We start from the raw sequence: 15,431 nt of genomic DNA, 5'->3' as shown, positions 1-15,431 counted from the left end.
TTTAGGAGTGGTCTTGTCTGATTGGCTGTTTGTGTTGCAGGGACTGAGTGGAGATCCAGGTGAACCAGGCCTGCTGGGACCACCGGGACCCGCTGGACTTCCTGTACGCTTCAGATCTCAAACTTTCAAACTTTATTTAAATGTTTTACAGTGATCAATGGCTGAACCAACTGCTGTTTTTGTTTTTTTTCATTTAGGGAAGTCCAGGGTTTTCGGGGTTACCAGGAGAGAAGGTCAGAGAGCAGTTTGTCTTATTGTGATGTGCGGTCTTCATGCAGCAATTTACATTTCTCCAAGACATTAGAGACAATAGAGTAACCTTAGCCTTAACCTTAGCCTTAACCTTAGCCTTAACCTTAGCCTTAACTTAACCTCGTACAAGTCAATATTTTGTTCGTACAAGTCAATGTCTATTTTTTCAAAAGTTAATATCTTGTTTGCACGAGATAAGAGAGCATTTTTTCTGGACTTTGGGGGCTCTGTTTTTAACACGTGAGGGACTTTATCTACAAATCATTTAAATATCAGTCAATAATCACAACTAATCTCCACCAGATGTTTGAAGGCCTGATGTTCTGATTGGTGCTGTGACTTCAGTCTGATTATCTGACGACGCTGTGGTTTTGTTTCAGGGTCAGGAGGGTCCCAGTCCAGTGATACCGGGTCCCCGCGGACAGAGGGTGAGCTAACTGGTCTGGATTGAAGCCTAATGCTAATGCTAATGCTAATTCCCATGTTGTGAATTCACATAAAGTCACCTGGTAATTCACTCTCTGATGTCTGATGTGAGCAGAGATATGTGATATAAGACAGACATTCAAACATTTCTAACCTGTGTAACGTCGTCATCATCATCGTTGTCATCTTCATCATCTTCATCATCACCATCAGCTGTGTTTGGTTGTCAGGGTGATCACGGCCCGCCGGGGATCCCTGGACAGAAAGGAATTAAACTGTACGCTGAAGGACCCAAAGAACTGAAGGTCTGTCTGTCTCTGTTTCGTCTGTCTGACTGTCTCTCTGCTTGTTCTCACTGATATTGTCTGTTGTTGTACTTCAGGGAGAACCAGGAGAAATTGGAGTGAAAGGTTGTCGAGGACTTCCTGTAAGTCAAACCCGTCTCACAGTCTGATATTCATCTTCATGTTAGTTTTGATTTGTTATTATCAGAGTCAGATTGATGTGTGCGTTTGTTTTCTCCTCCAGGGTTTGCCGGGGAAACTAGGGGTTAAAGGAGACAAGGGCGGGCGAGGTGATCCTGGCTCACTAGTAAGAGAGAGATTATGATAACCTGGATCTAAATGTATTTTAACTCACGACTACAACAGAAAACTGTAAACAAGCGGTTATTGATTGATATCTGAACGTTGTATTTTTATTGTTGTTTATTTCATGAACTTCATCAGAAACCTGGCAACCGATTAGACTGTTGTCAGCCTATTAAATAGGCGTCATCAGTCGCTATGAGCCCCATAGATGTGGGTCAAAAGGGGCCTACTACACCCACTAGTAGGATTTATCATCTATTCACATGGCAGATCACCGAAAAAAGGTATAAAAGAACACGACAGCGACCTCTAGTGACCGTTGTAATTATGACAGGAGCAAAAAAAAAACTAAAGAAGTTGTAGTTTTGTTGTCTAAACCTACAGAAGTTGTAGTTTTGTTGCCTAACCCTAAAGAAGTTGTAGTTTTGTTACCTAAACCTAAAGAAGTTGTAGTTTTGTTGCCTAAACCTAAAGAAGTTGTAGTTTTATTGTCTAAACCTAAAGAAGTTGTAGTTTTGTTGTCTAAACCTACAGAAGTTGTAGTTTTGTTGCCTAACCCTAAAGAAGTTGTAGTTTTGTTGTCTAAACCTAAAGAAGTTGTAGTTTTGTTGCCTAAACCTACAGAAGTTGTAGTTTTGTTGCCTAAACCTAAAGAAGTTGTAGTTTTGTTACCTAAACCTAAAGAAGTTGTAGATTTGTTGTCTAAACCTAAAGAAGTTGTAGTTTTGTTGTCTAAACCTAAAGAAGTTGTAGTTTTATTGTCTAAACCTAAAGAAGTTGTAGTTTTGTTGTCTAAACCTACAGAAGTTGTAGCTTTGTTGCCTAACCCTAAAGAACTTGTAGTTTTGTTACCTAAACCTAAAGAAGTTGTAGTTTTGTTGCCTAAACCTAAAGAAGTTGTAGTTTTATTGTCTAAACCTACAGAAGTTGTAGTTTTGTTGCCTAACCCTAAAGAAGTTGTGGTTTTGTTGCCTAACCCTAAAGAAGTTGTAGTTTTGTTACCTAAACCTAAAGAAGTTGTAGTTTTGTTGTCTAAACCTAAAGAAGTTGTAGTTTTGTTGCCTAAATAAGCCTAGAACGTGTTGCTTTTAAGTTTCACTTTCACTTCTACAACATAGTAGGTGTAGTAGGCCCCTAATGACCAATATCTATGGTGCTTCTAGCGACTGATAACGCCTATTTAATGGCCTGATAACAGTCGAATCTGGTGCACCTGGACAGGTGTAATCCTGGTCTAACATGGTGTTTGTGTTACAGGGTAAACCGGGGAAGGACGGAGTCCTCGGAGAGCTGGGAGAACAGGTAACATGCTAAGCTAACAGGAAGGCTAACCAGTGTAAAGAGCCTGTAGTGATGGAGGGGGGTCATGTGTTGTGCTGACCTATCAGTGATTCTGGGCTGTCGACATTAACTGGATCTGTGTGTGTGTCTGCAGGGAGCCCCGGGGGATCGTGGGTACCTCGGTCCTCCAGGTATTGAAGGAGCCACGGTGAGTACTGTATGAAGTACAGGAAGTATTACTGCAGTAGTACACTCAGTACTGTATCAGAGTGTTTAAGGTGTTTGTGTGTTTTTAGGGAGAGAAAGGTGATCGTGGTTTTCCAGGTCTTCTAGGAGAGGTGAGTCAAGTTTTCATCGTTGTTTTGTAAAAGAAATGTAAAATGTTATGTCCTAACAGCAGCCGTAAACATCTTATAATAATACATACTGATATAAAACAGATAATAATAGAGAGAATTATGACCCGTTTAACATCCTAACACTATCTCTAAACATCTTATATAATAATATAAGTAGTATGAAGAAGTAATGAAGTATGTTTTACAACGATCAGCGAGGTAAAATGACTGACAGGACCAACAGTATACAGACTTGTCTTCATGTTAAATATGTATCTGTGTGTTTTTATCAGACGGTTTTTAAACACAGATTCCCGAAGGGCCGGCTCGGCGTCACCGGGCCCCGCGGACCGCCAGGAGTCCAGGGAAAACAAGGTAAAAATAGAGACAAAAACAGGTTCACTTTTTAAAGTTATAATTGTTTAGATTTTGATAATTTCGAACCTTATTTCTGCTCTTATTTAGAGTTTTGTCTCTGTTTACTAGTTTTTATTGTTACTGGTAGAAACTCTTGGACATAACACAAAGATTACGTTTTACGTTAAAAAAAAATACATAAAGTTTTGTTTTGCTGAGTTTACTTTTATGTACGTCTTATCTATAACGAAATTATTAATTTTATCCTCAACAGTGCAGACAGAAATTTTTGGATAAATTATGGCTGTCAAAGTTAACGCGATAATAACATTAATGCAACTTGTGAATTTTAAGGTTGTAGCGGAGTCAGTTTTAGCCTCTTTTACCTGACGGGCTCGATACCGATACCGATACCAGTACCGGTTTAGCTGAGCTGTGTGTTAAAACACTGCCTTTATAAACGTCATAAAGTACTGTTGTGGTCTTTTTTTCTGAATAGTTTCTAAAAGACGAGGCCTTAACTAAAACTAAAACTTTTACTAAAACAACACTCCAAGTGGATTTTATCCAAACAATGATTTTAATATTTTAGTTACAAAATCAACACACGAAAATTTTTATTTTTACTTTATAATATTATAATATTGAATATACAAATATAATTTACTTTGGATTCTTTTTTGTGAACTTATTTAAATTGTTATTGATCTTATTTGTTATCATCTACTTGATGATTTCATTATTATAATAAAACTACTCCATTTGGAGTCAAAATTATACAATTTAATTGTTTTCTTTATTGATGTTCTACTGTGCACAATGGAAGAATGTGATGGTGCACAATGGTATAATATGATGATGCATAATGGTAGAATGTGATGATGCACAATGGTAGAATGTGATGGTGCACAATGGTAGAATGTGATGGTGCACAATGGTAGAATGTGATGGTGCACAATGGAAGAATGTGATGGTGCACAATGGTATAATATGATGATGCATAATGGTAGAATGTGATGGTGCACAATGGTAGAATGTGATGGTGCACAATGGTAGAATGTGATGGTGCACAATGGTAGAATGTGATGATGCACAATGGTAGAATGTGATGGTGCACAATGGTAGAATGTGATGATGCACAATGGTAGAATGTGATGATGCACAATGGTAGAATGTGATGGTGCACAATGGTAGAATGTGATGGTGCACAATGGTAGAATGTGATGATGCACAATGGTAGAATGTGATGGTGCACAATGGTAGAATATGATGATGCACAATGGTAGAATGTGATGATGCACAATGGTAGAATGTGATGATGCACAATGGTAGAATGTGATGGTGCACAATGGTAGAATGTGATGGTGCACAATGGTAGAATGTGATGATGCACAATGGTAGAATGGGATGGTGCACAATGGTAGAATGTGATGATGCACAATGGTAGAATGTGATGATGCACAATGGTAGAATGTGATGGTGCACAATGGTAGAATGTGATGGTGCACAATGGTAGAATGTTATGGTGCACAATGGTAGAATGTGATGGTGCACAATGGTAGAATGTGATGATGCACAATGGTAGAATGTGATGGTGCACAATGGTAGAATGTGATGATGCACAATGGTAGAATGTGATGATGCACAATGGTAGAATGTGATGGTGCACAATGGTAGAATGTGATGGTGCACAATGGTAGAATGTGATGGTGCACAATGGTAGAATGTGATGGTGCACAATGGTAGAATGTGATGATGCACAATGGTAGAATGTGATGGTGCACAATGGTAGAATGTGATGATGCACAATGGTAGAATGTGATGATGCACAATGGTAGAATGTGATGGTGCACAATGGTAGAATGTGATGGTGCACAATGGTAGAATGTGATGATGCACAGGGTAAATGTCATGGCCAAAAGCTCCATTGTGTGCCCATAGCCTCCTGTAGTGGATATCAGGAGTATTTTAGAGCCAGATTCCCTTTCAATAGGTAGAAAACCCATTTTGCACACTTTGGGGTAACCAAGTGTGCCAAATGGAGAGTCCTCCTGGTCCTATCCTGACTAAAACCTGACACTTGGGCTGCAGTTTGCCATGTTATGATTGGAGCATATTGTTTTATGCATAATGCAGTACCTGTGGGGGTTTCTGGATCAATATCTCTCATTGTTTTTTGTTGTTAATTGATTTACAATAATAAATATATACATACATTTGCATAAAGCAGCATATTTGTACACTCCCATGTTGATAAGAGGATTCAATACTTGACAAATCTCCCTTTAAGGTTAATTTAGAACAGATAAAAAATGTGTGATTAATTTGCAATTAATCGTGATTAACTATTTTAATCAATAGACAGCCCTAGTTTTTTATTCTTAAAGGGGAACCGCACATTGAAACATGTTGTTTGAGCTGGAAACTAAATGATATGACTGAACTGTGATGAAATGCGTCAATGCTGCTGTTAATATCCACTTTATTTATTACCAAATTTATACAAATCTGCATTTCATTGGTTAAAAATTGCTCAAATTACGCAGTGGGTGGAGTTAGGCTCATACCTGGGGGTAAAGTTACACTATAATCAAAAATGGTAAATTGTGAAAATGTATTACTTCAAACATTTACGTGGTAAGCAGTAGTCTGATGCCCCCCCTATACTTAAGTTTATGTGATTTCTTTCATAGTTAATTTAATATCTGCAACCAGATATCACTCATAAGACTTTTTTTTATATTTGCCCATGTTAATAAGAGTATTTTAGAACAGATACAAAATTAATTTGCGATTAATTGCGATTAAATATTTCATAAACCAATGAAATTCATTTTTAGGAAGTAGTCCTGGATTGTCGACTATACATGAATCTGTCCAGGTAAACATTAGTTGAATTGTTTGTGTAAAAGAAATGTGTTCATTTTGAATGTTTTGTACAAATTCTGACAAACTAAATATCCGTATTATGGATCAGTTTGTGTTTTTGGGAGGGTTGATGTTAAATTAGCTGCCGTTGAGCAGTCGTGTGATCTAATGATGAAGTCATTGTGATGAATGGTTTCTTTCAGGACTCATTGGTTTTCCTGGTCTGCAGGGCGAGACAGGTAAACTCCCTCTACTCTCTCTCTTACTGTTGGTGATGGGTTAATGATCAGATAACAATCAATAATCAATAATCAGACAGTATCTAGTCAGCTGTATCCAGATGGATGTATAGTGTTTATCAGAGTTAACCTGTAGAGCTTCAGGACCACCTGTTGTCTGTTGACTCTGTGATGACGGGATTATTTCCGTGTGTTTGGTAACATGCTACACTGACTGCCGTCCTTCTTCTCTTGAGGTGTGGCTCCAACCGGTCCACCGGGTCCCCAGGGGCCGCCCGGCTCAACCGGACCCAAAGGAGAACCAGGAGAGCCGGGGCCCGTCATCGTCGGACCCCCTGGACTGACTGGAGTCCCAGGAGGACGTGGAGCTGAAGGAGAACCAGGAGAACCAGGAATACCAGGTGATGGAGGTTTCATACGTAGCAACGGTCTGTTATACGTAGCAACGGTCTGTTATACGTAGCAACGGTCTGTTATACGTAGCAACGGCCTGTCATACGTAGCAACGGTCTGTTATACGTAGCAACGGTCTGTCATACGTAGCAACGGTCTGTCATACGTAGCAACGGCCTGTCATACGTAGCAACGGTCTGTCATACGTAGCAACGGTCTGTCATACGTAGCAACGGCCTGTCATACGTAGCAACGGCCTGTCATACGTAGCAACGGTCTGTCATACGTAGCAACGGCCTGTCATACGTAGCAACGGTCTGTCATACGTAGCAACGGTCTGTCATACGTAGCAACGGTCTGTCATACGTAGCAACGGCCTGTCATACGTAGCAACGGTCTGTCATACGTAGCAACGGTCTGTCATACGTAGCAACGGCCTGTCATACGTAGCAACGGTCTGTCATACGTAGCAACGGTCTGTCATACGTAGCAACGGCCTGTCATACGTAGCAACGGCCTGTCATACGTAGCAACGGTCTGTCATACGTAGCAACGGCCTGTCATACGTAGCAACGGTCTGTCATACGTAGCAACGGTCTGTTATACGTAGCAACGGTCTGTCATACGTAGCAACGGTCTGTCATACATAGCAACGGTCTGTCATACGTAGCAACGGTCTGTTATACGTAGCAACAGCCTGTCATACGTAGCAACGGTCTGTCATACGTAGCAACGGTCTGTTATATGTACAGTTCGGATGTTGGACTCTGGAGGACCGTTTTTGTGTCAAAATATTGAATTCTTCAGTCAGTAGCCGTGTAATCAGCGGGATAATGTTCAGCTAGCGGGTCATTGTTGTGAAATAAAGCCCTTCAGCGTCTCTCAGCGTCACTCTCACAGCTCTTGGTTAAGATAGTTGAGAAGATGTCAGTTTGGTCGCCTGGGAAGGCACAAAGGCTGGAAGCAGGCAGGAACTGATAGCCTGGCTACATCCAAAGAAAAAAAGAATCAACCTTCCAACAACTAAAATGTAATTGTTTGTCTTCTTGCTGTCAGATTTCCTGCCGGGAGACGTCAGTCCTCCTGGATTTAAAGGTCTAAAAGGTCCGATGGGATTTCCTGGAGTCAGAGGGGAGGAAGGACAGACGGGTGAGTGGGTGAGAGGAACAGGTGTTTGTGATGTCACATGACATGATAATACATGATGTAGGCTGTATTCTAAACCTCATAGTATACTAGTAGTACAACCTCATACTATACTAGTAGTACAACCTCATAGTATACTAGTAGTACAACCTCATACTATACTAGTAGTACAACCTCATAGTATACTAGTAGTACAATCTCATAGTATACTAGTAGTACAACCTCATACTATACTAGTAGTACAACCTCATAGTATACTAGCAGTACAATCTCATAGTATACTAGTAGTACAACCTCATACTATACTAGCAGTACAACCTCATACTGTACTAGTAGTACAACCTCATAGTATACTAGTAGTACAACCTCATAGTATACTAGTAGTACAATCTCATAGTATACTAGTAGTACAACCTCATACTATACTAGTAGTACAACCTCATAGTATACTAGCAGTACAATCTCATAGTATACTAGTAGTACAACCTCATACTATACTAGCAGTACAACCTCATACTGTACTAGTAGTACAACCTCATAGTATACTAGCAGTACAACCTCATAGTATACTAGTAGTACAACCTCATACTATACTAGTAGTACAACCTCATAGTATACTAGCAGTACAACCTCATAGTATACTAGTAGTACAACCTCATACTATACTAGCAGTACAACCTCATACTGTACTAGTAGTACAACCTCATAGTATACTAGTAGTACAACCTCATACTATACTAGTAGTACAACCTCATAGTATACTAGCAGTACAACCTCATAGTATACTAGTAGTACAACCTCATACTATACTAGCAGTACAACCTCATACTATACTAGTAGTACAACCTCATAGTATACTAGCAGTACAACCTCATAGTATACTAGTAGTACAACCTCATACTATACTAGTAGTACAACCTCATAGTATACTAGCAGTACAACCTCATAGTATACTAGTAGTACAACCTCATCGTAAACTAGCAGTACAACCTCATAGTATACTAGTAGTACAACCTCATACTATACTAGTAGTACAACCTCATCGTAAACTAGCAGTACAACCTCATAGTATACTAGTAGTACAACCTCATACTGTACTAGTAGTACAACCTCATACTGTACTAGTAGTACAACCTCATCGTAAACTAGCAGTACAACCTCATAGTATACTAGTAGTACAACCTCATACTGTACTAGTAGTACAACCTCATACTATACTAGCAGTACAACCTCATACTATACTAGTAGTACTACCTCATACTATACTAGTAGTACAACCTCATACTGTACTAGTAGTACAACCTCATACTATACAAGTAGTACAACCTCATACTATACTAGTAGTACAACCTCATACTATACTAGTAGTACAACCTCATACTATACAAGTAGTACAACCTCATACTATACTAGTACTACGTACTGATTTGGCCAAAATGTAGTATGCAGTATGCGAACAAAAGCTAAATCCACAGTATGCCAAAAATACCTGGATGTTGTACTGATTTGGAAAAACTCTCCCGTCTGCATCGGACCAGTCTACCTCGCCTACTGTATCCCACAATGCAAAGCGCTGGACCGCTACAGGCTACGGTTACAACAACCACAGCAGCCAGAACCGGCTCGTTTTTTACATTTTTCGTAGCTATTTCATCACTAAATTCACTTCTGAGAGTTTCTGAGGAGAGAAATCAACTGTGTAGATTTTGAATATTGACAGTTTTACGATATTAGACGGTGAATCGAACATTTGCTCCGACATTTTCAGAGTTAAGAAGCTCCACAAACTGCCGTGACAGCTTGCTATAGCGCCTGCCGGGGTCACCACCTCGCCAGTCGGGCGGTGACGCTCACAGACCGCTATGAGCTTGAGCTCTGTAGAGACCAGTCTGTAGACGAGGGGCTTTTATTTCCCTTTTTAAACACCACAACACAAATGTCCAAAAGTCCGCAAATTGTCCAAAAATGTCAGAAAAATGCCTGAAAAAAGTCCGGTAAATGTCCGAAAAAAATTCCGAAAATAAATGATAAAATATCCAATAACTAATTTTCAAAAAAATTTCAGATTTTTTTCAAGCATTTTTGGACATTTTCTGACATTTTTCGAAAACTTATCAAACATTCATCAGATTTTAATTTGACTTTTGTTTTTAAACTTTTTTCAGCTTCTTTCAGACTATGTTTTAGACCTTTGCAGACATTTTCTGACATTTTTCGAACATTTATTAGATTTCTTTTGGACATTTTTCAGATTTGACATTCTGACTTTTTTTTGGAACATTTTCGGTAATATTTCGAAAGTTTATGAGTTTTTCTTTGGATATTTTTGGGACATTTTTTGATTTTTTTCTGACATTTTTTCTGACATTTTTCAGACTTTTTTTTGGACATTTCTTGGTAATTTTCTGTTTTCAGACATTTTTCGAACATTTATCGGATTTTTTGGGATGTTATTCGGACCCTAGCTGTACAGTACAACAAAGAGGGCCTCAAGTTTAGCAATTTTGTAGTGGACGCTATCGAGCCATTTTGTCACACCTATATGCGAGACCCATAAAATATATAAATTTTAACCCTTTTCATGTGCAAATTGTCGTTCGTTTTTGAGCATGTTTAAACCCTAAAAAATGAAATTCATTTCGGAGAATAATAAAAAACATAGCGATTTCACTAGGGCCTCACCTGGTCGGTGCTCGGGCCCTATTAAGACTTCTGATATTCATGAGATTGAGGTGTTTTGTGTAATTGATTGATTGTTGTTTGTCAGGTGAGAAGGGGGAGTTGTGCACGGTCTGTCCGCTCATTCCTGGTCCGCCGGGACCTCCAGGTAAACCCGGAGAGCCAGGTGAAGACGGGGTGACAGGTAAGAACCACACCTGACTCTGATTATTTTAGATATTGGTCCGGTGATCGACGGAGTCTGACAGCTAGACGTCAGCATCGCCATCATTATTTACTAAAGTAAAAGTCTTTCAAGTTTTTAGTTGTTATTCACTTTTAACTTGAAGTGTAAATGATTAATTCTCATTGTCACAGAATAATGAAACTTTAAACGTGTTCACAGTGACCACACCAGCAGACAGCAGGATCTGATCCAGCGTCAGATTCAGTGTTAAGATGACAAGCAGGTAAAACTCACCTGTCTGTCTCTGTGATGTCATTCTGTGTCCAGGATCGGTCGGATTTCCAGGACCCAAAGGTCACGAAGGGGTCAAAGGTGTTGGAGGACCACCTGGTCCACAGGTGAGCTGATCACCTCCATACACTCTTCTAAATGGCTGCCACGGCCCTCAGGGACCAAATTTGTCGTGCCCCGATATCTATATCTTATCAACATATAAACCTACATCTGTGACCAATTTGTTGCTTTTATCGCAAAATGCACAATTGTTCAGCTTAACTGACGCGATATTCACTCACCAATCAGAAAGAGACAACTGGATCAATCAAGACATTCTGATGGAGAGCCTTCTGATTGGATAGTGAGATTGTAACTTCGGTGTGATTATTGAGATACCTCATTACTCCCTGTTGTTCTGGATTTAGGGCCCCTTTGGTATCCCGGGCCTCCCGGGTGCTCCAGGTCCTGTTGGTGACCCTGGGATCATGCAGAGGGTTGGGCAGAAGGGTGAGGAAGGGGACCGGGGGGAGTCTGGACAACAAGGTTTCGAGGGAGTTGACGGATCTTCGGGACTTACGGGATCAAAAGGTGTTCTGGGACAGAAAGGAAACCCTGTGAGTATCAGATACGTCGTCCGTAGAGACCGTCTGTTCAGTCCAGACCGGCTCTAAGACCTCAAACACAAAGAAAACAGGGTTCTGATGGAAACTTGATATAGTCGTGTTTCTTACATATCTATAAGTAGGGATATATTTGATGTTCTGTGGGCTGAAATCTCAGTAACACTTCATTTTTACAGGTTATTTAACCTCCTTCATGACAAGCTAGTATGACATGGTTGGTACCGATGGATTCATCAGGTTCTCTAGTTTCATATGATACCAGTATCTTCAGTCTAGCTTTAAAACTGAGCCACTACAACCTAAAAATCACATTAACATGTTATTATCTCGTTAACTTTGACGGAACAGAAGTGATATTTAGATGCCGTTTCTCTGTAATGCTGCTCTCAGGGGCCTCTGGGACCTAAAGGAGAACGGGGCCCGCTCGGGGAGACTGGTTTCAGAGGACTACCAGGACAGATGGGACCTTCAGGACCACCTGGAATTGGGGATCCAGGACCTCCAGGATCTAAAGGCAATGTGGGAGTCCTGGGACAGCGAGGAGATCCTGGAAAACCAGGTGAGCGTGTCTGGACTGGAGGGGGGTCAAACCCAGAAGTCACTCCTGATGATGGTTTGTTGGTCACGAGGAGTAAAATCATTGAGATGCTTCCAGTCTGCAGAAGCTTTAAGGTTATTAAAATGATCGTTTTGACAAAAACTGAATCATTTCTGAGACTTTGTGTGGGATGTAGAGGAGAACTCGGGCCGTCTCTGCAGAAACTGAGAAAATGCAGCTTTACAACAATTACAATTCTGTCATAAAAATTCATAAAATTAAACTGATGGATAATGACTCAAGGCTCCTCAGTGAGAGCGGATTAAAAGTTATTTGGACACAATCATTATTCCCTGATTGGACGTCACCATTACAATTGTACGTGGGGTCTTTTATCTGAAATAAAGAACTCCTAGGTAGGACTGGTTGTAGTCCTAAGTTAACTCTCAGACCCAGAACACACACTAACAGCCGCTCTGTCTGTTCGTCCAGGTGAAAAAGGTTCTCCAGGTGAAATCAGAACCTCTCCAGGAGATCCAGGACAGAAAGGAGAGAAAGGTTTATCAGGAAACCCCGGACCTGAAGGTGAAACGGGTCGACCTTTAGCTTTGTGTGTCGAAATTACTTTTTTTTAAAAAAGGAACCTGATGAAGATACTCAGCTGTTGTCGTCTCTCCTGCTGGTCTCAGGTGTGACGGGACCTCTAGGTGCTCCAGGATCTGTTGGTCCAAAGGGAGAAAGAGGAGATGATGGATTTTCAGTCCAGGGGCCTCCGGGCTTCCCCGGGGTCAAAGGTCCGGTTTATGAACGGTGTTGAACAGTTAAACAGTCAGCTGAGGGTGTAATGAAGATAAGATAAATAACAATAATAACATTGTTTTGGTCTAACTCAGGACTCAAGGGCCCCCCAGGAGCTCCAGGTTTACCAAGTTTTGGTATCAAGGGACGGGCGGGGCCATCAGGACCCCCAGGGATGCCGGGCACCAAGGTAACGTGGACTCGTACAGACAGGAAGTCATCAACATAAAGAAAGTAAAGGTTATCCCCTCGATGTCACTCACTCATCCATCATCAACCGCTTATCCGGGGTCGGGTCGCAGGGCCAACAGCTCCAGCAGGGGACCCCAAACCTCCCTTTCCCGAGCCACATTAACCAGCTCTGACTGGGGGATCCCGAGGCGTTCCCAGGCCAGTGTGGAGATATAATCTCTCCACCTAGTCCTGGGTCTTCCCTGCGGTCTCCTCCCAGCTGGTCGTGTCTGGAACACCTCCCTAGGGAGGCACCGAGGGGGCATCCTTACCAGATGTTGAACCACCTCAGCTGGCTCCTTTCAACGCAAAGGAGCAGCGGCTCTACTCCGAGTCCCTCACGGATGACTGAGCTTCTCACCCTATCTCTAAGGGAGACGCCATCCACCCTCCTGAGGAAACCCATTTCGGCCACTTGTACCCGCGATCTAGTTCTTTGGGTCATGACCCAACCCTCATGACCATAGGTGAGAGTAGGAACGAAGACTGACCGGTAGATCGAGAGCTGTGCCGGAAGGCACACAACGGTGCGGTAAAGCGAATGCAATACCCCCCCCCTGCTGCTCCGATTCTCCGGCCAATCTCACGTTCCATAGTCCCCTCACTCGCGAACAAGACCCCAGGGTACTTTAACTCCTTCACTTGCGGTAGGACTCACTCCCTACCCGGAGTAGGCAATCCATCGGTTTCCTGCTGAGAACCATGGCCTCAGATTTAGAGGTGCTGATCCTCATCCCGCCGCTTCACCCTCGGCTGCGAACCGATCCAGTGAGTGCTGGAGGTCGCAGACCGATGATGTCAACAGGACCACATCATCTGCAATAAGCAGCGTTGAGATCCTCAACACACCGAACTGCAGACCTACCTCCCCCTGACTACACCTCGATATCCTGTCCATGAATATCACCAACACGATTGGTGACAAAGTGTAGCCCTGGCGGAGGCCAACTCCCACCGGAAACGAGTCCGACTTACTGCCGAAAACCCGAACACAGCTGTCACTTTGGGCGTACAGAGATTGGATGGTCCTGAGAAGTGACCCCCCTCGATGTCATCACCCTAAAAAAAACTTGGATATTTGAGTGAACTCTGTGTAGTTTCAAGACAGTTGCAGGATGTTTTGACATATGCGATACATATCACACAGGGATTTACACACAAAGCAACCTCAAGAACTTTCCAAAACAATGCTCATTAACCCTCTGAAACCTACAATAGAGCTGCTTTAGTCTTTTTTAGGGGATACAGGGGGTCTTTAGGGCTGAGAGCAGGTCAGCAGTAGATGTGGTGTACATCATCTGACAGCTGGGAAAACTGGGATTTTTGGGGTTGATACCATTTGTTACACGATGCTAAATTGAACCATTTTTTTACCACTGGAGAATTGATAAAAAATTATCAATAATCCCTCCAAAATACCACATTAAGACACCAAGACCTTGAGGAACAAGACATGCTGGGATTTGGTATGAAACACTTTTGGACATTTTGGAGATTTCTGCAAGAATTACATTTTTCGGCGAGTACTTGTTGTTAATCTAGCTAGGAAAGCCATCCATCCTCTGAATGCTCTAGGTCTCTAGTCTGATCCATCCATCCTCTGAAAGCTCTAGGTCTCTAGTTTGATCCATCCATCCTCTGAAAGCTCTAGGTCTCTAGTTTGATCCATCCATCCTCTGAAAGCTCTAGGTCTCTAGTTTGATCCATCCATCCTCTGAATGCTCTAGGTCTCTAGTTTGATCCATCCATCCTCTGAATGCTCTAGGTCTCTAGTTTGATCCATCCATCCTCTGAATGCTCTAGGTCTCTAGTCTGATCCATCCATCCTCTGAATGCTCTAGGTCTCTAGTCTGATCCATCCATCCTCTGAAAGCTCTAGGTCTCTAGTTTGATCCATCCATCCTCTGAAAGCTCTAGGTCTCTAGTTTGATCCATCCATCCTCTGAAAGCTCTAGGTCTCTAGTTTGATCCATCCATCCTCTGAATGCTCTAGGTCTCTAGTCTGATCCATCCATCCTCTGAAAGCTCTAGGTCTCTAGTTTGATCCATCCATCCTCTGAATGCTCTAGGTCTCTAGTCTGATCCATCCATCCTCTGAATGCTCTAGGTCTCTAGTTTGTTAGTCTTAGCTTTACAGTGAGACCCAATTTATATAATTCATAGACTGTTTAGGGACCCCAGAATGCAGAAATATTCAGATACACCATTTTAGAATAGGAGACAATAACAC

At 41.7% G+C, this 15,431-nt stretch overlaps 1 protein-coding gene across 1 annotated transcript in view; it reads left to right on the top strand.

The window, feature by feature from the left end:
* The window catches only part of col4a3 (collagen, type IV, alpha 3), a 43,862-nt gene that overhangs the window by 11,884 nt on the left and 16,547 nt on the right, over positions 1–15,431 (top strand). The window contains exons 10-29 of the mRNA XM_074640910.1: positions 41–103; positions 198–233; positions 633–680; positions 909–983; positions 1,061–1,105; positions 1,207–1,269; positions 2,526–2,570; positions 2,704–2,757; positions 2,846–2,887; positions 3,181–3,262; positions 6,316–6,351; positions 6,588–6,752; positions 7,801–7,893; positions 10,658–10,753; positions 11,063–11,133; positions 11,437–11,625; positions 12,025–12,193; positions 12,665–12,757; positions 12,862–12,966; positions 13,066–13,160. Of these exons, the coding sequence (XP_074497011.1) occupies positions 41–103; positions 198–233; positions 633–680; positions 909–983; positions 1,061–1,105; positions 1,207–1,269; positions 2,526–2,570; positions 2,704–2,757; positions 2,846–2,887; positions 3,181–3,262; positions 6,316–6,351; positions 6,588–6,752; positions 7,801–7,893; positions 10,658–10,753; positions 11,063–11,133; positions 11,437–11,625; positions 12,025–12,193; positions 12,665–12,757; positions 12,862–12,966; positions 13,066–13,160 (1,665 nt within the window). The remainder of the gene's footprint in view (positions 1–40; positions 104–197; positions 234–632; positions 681–908; positions 984–1,060; positions 1,106–1,206; positions 1,270–2,525; positions 2,571–2,703; positions 2,758–2,845; positions 2,888–3,180; positions 3,263–6,315; positions 6,352–6,587; positions 6,753–7,800; positions 7,894–10,657; positions 10,754–11,062; positions 11,134–11,436; positions 11,626–12,024; positions 12,194–12,664; positions 12,758–12,861; positions 12,967–13,065; positions 13,161–15,431) is intronic.

This window comes from Sebastes fasciatus, chromosome 7 (assembly GCF_043250625.1).
Source record: "Sebastes fasciatus isolate fSebFas1 chromosome 7, fSebFas1.pri, whole genome shotgun sequence".
Lineage (NCBI taxonomy): Eukaryota > Metazoa > Chordata > Actinopteri > Perciformes > Sebastidae > Sebastes > Sebastes fasciatus.
Note: the sequence above shows the minus strand (reverse complement) of the source record. Positions and strands in the feature narration are given on the sequence as shown.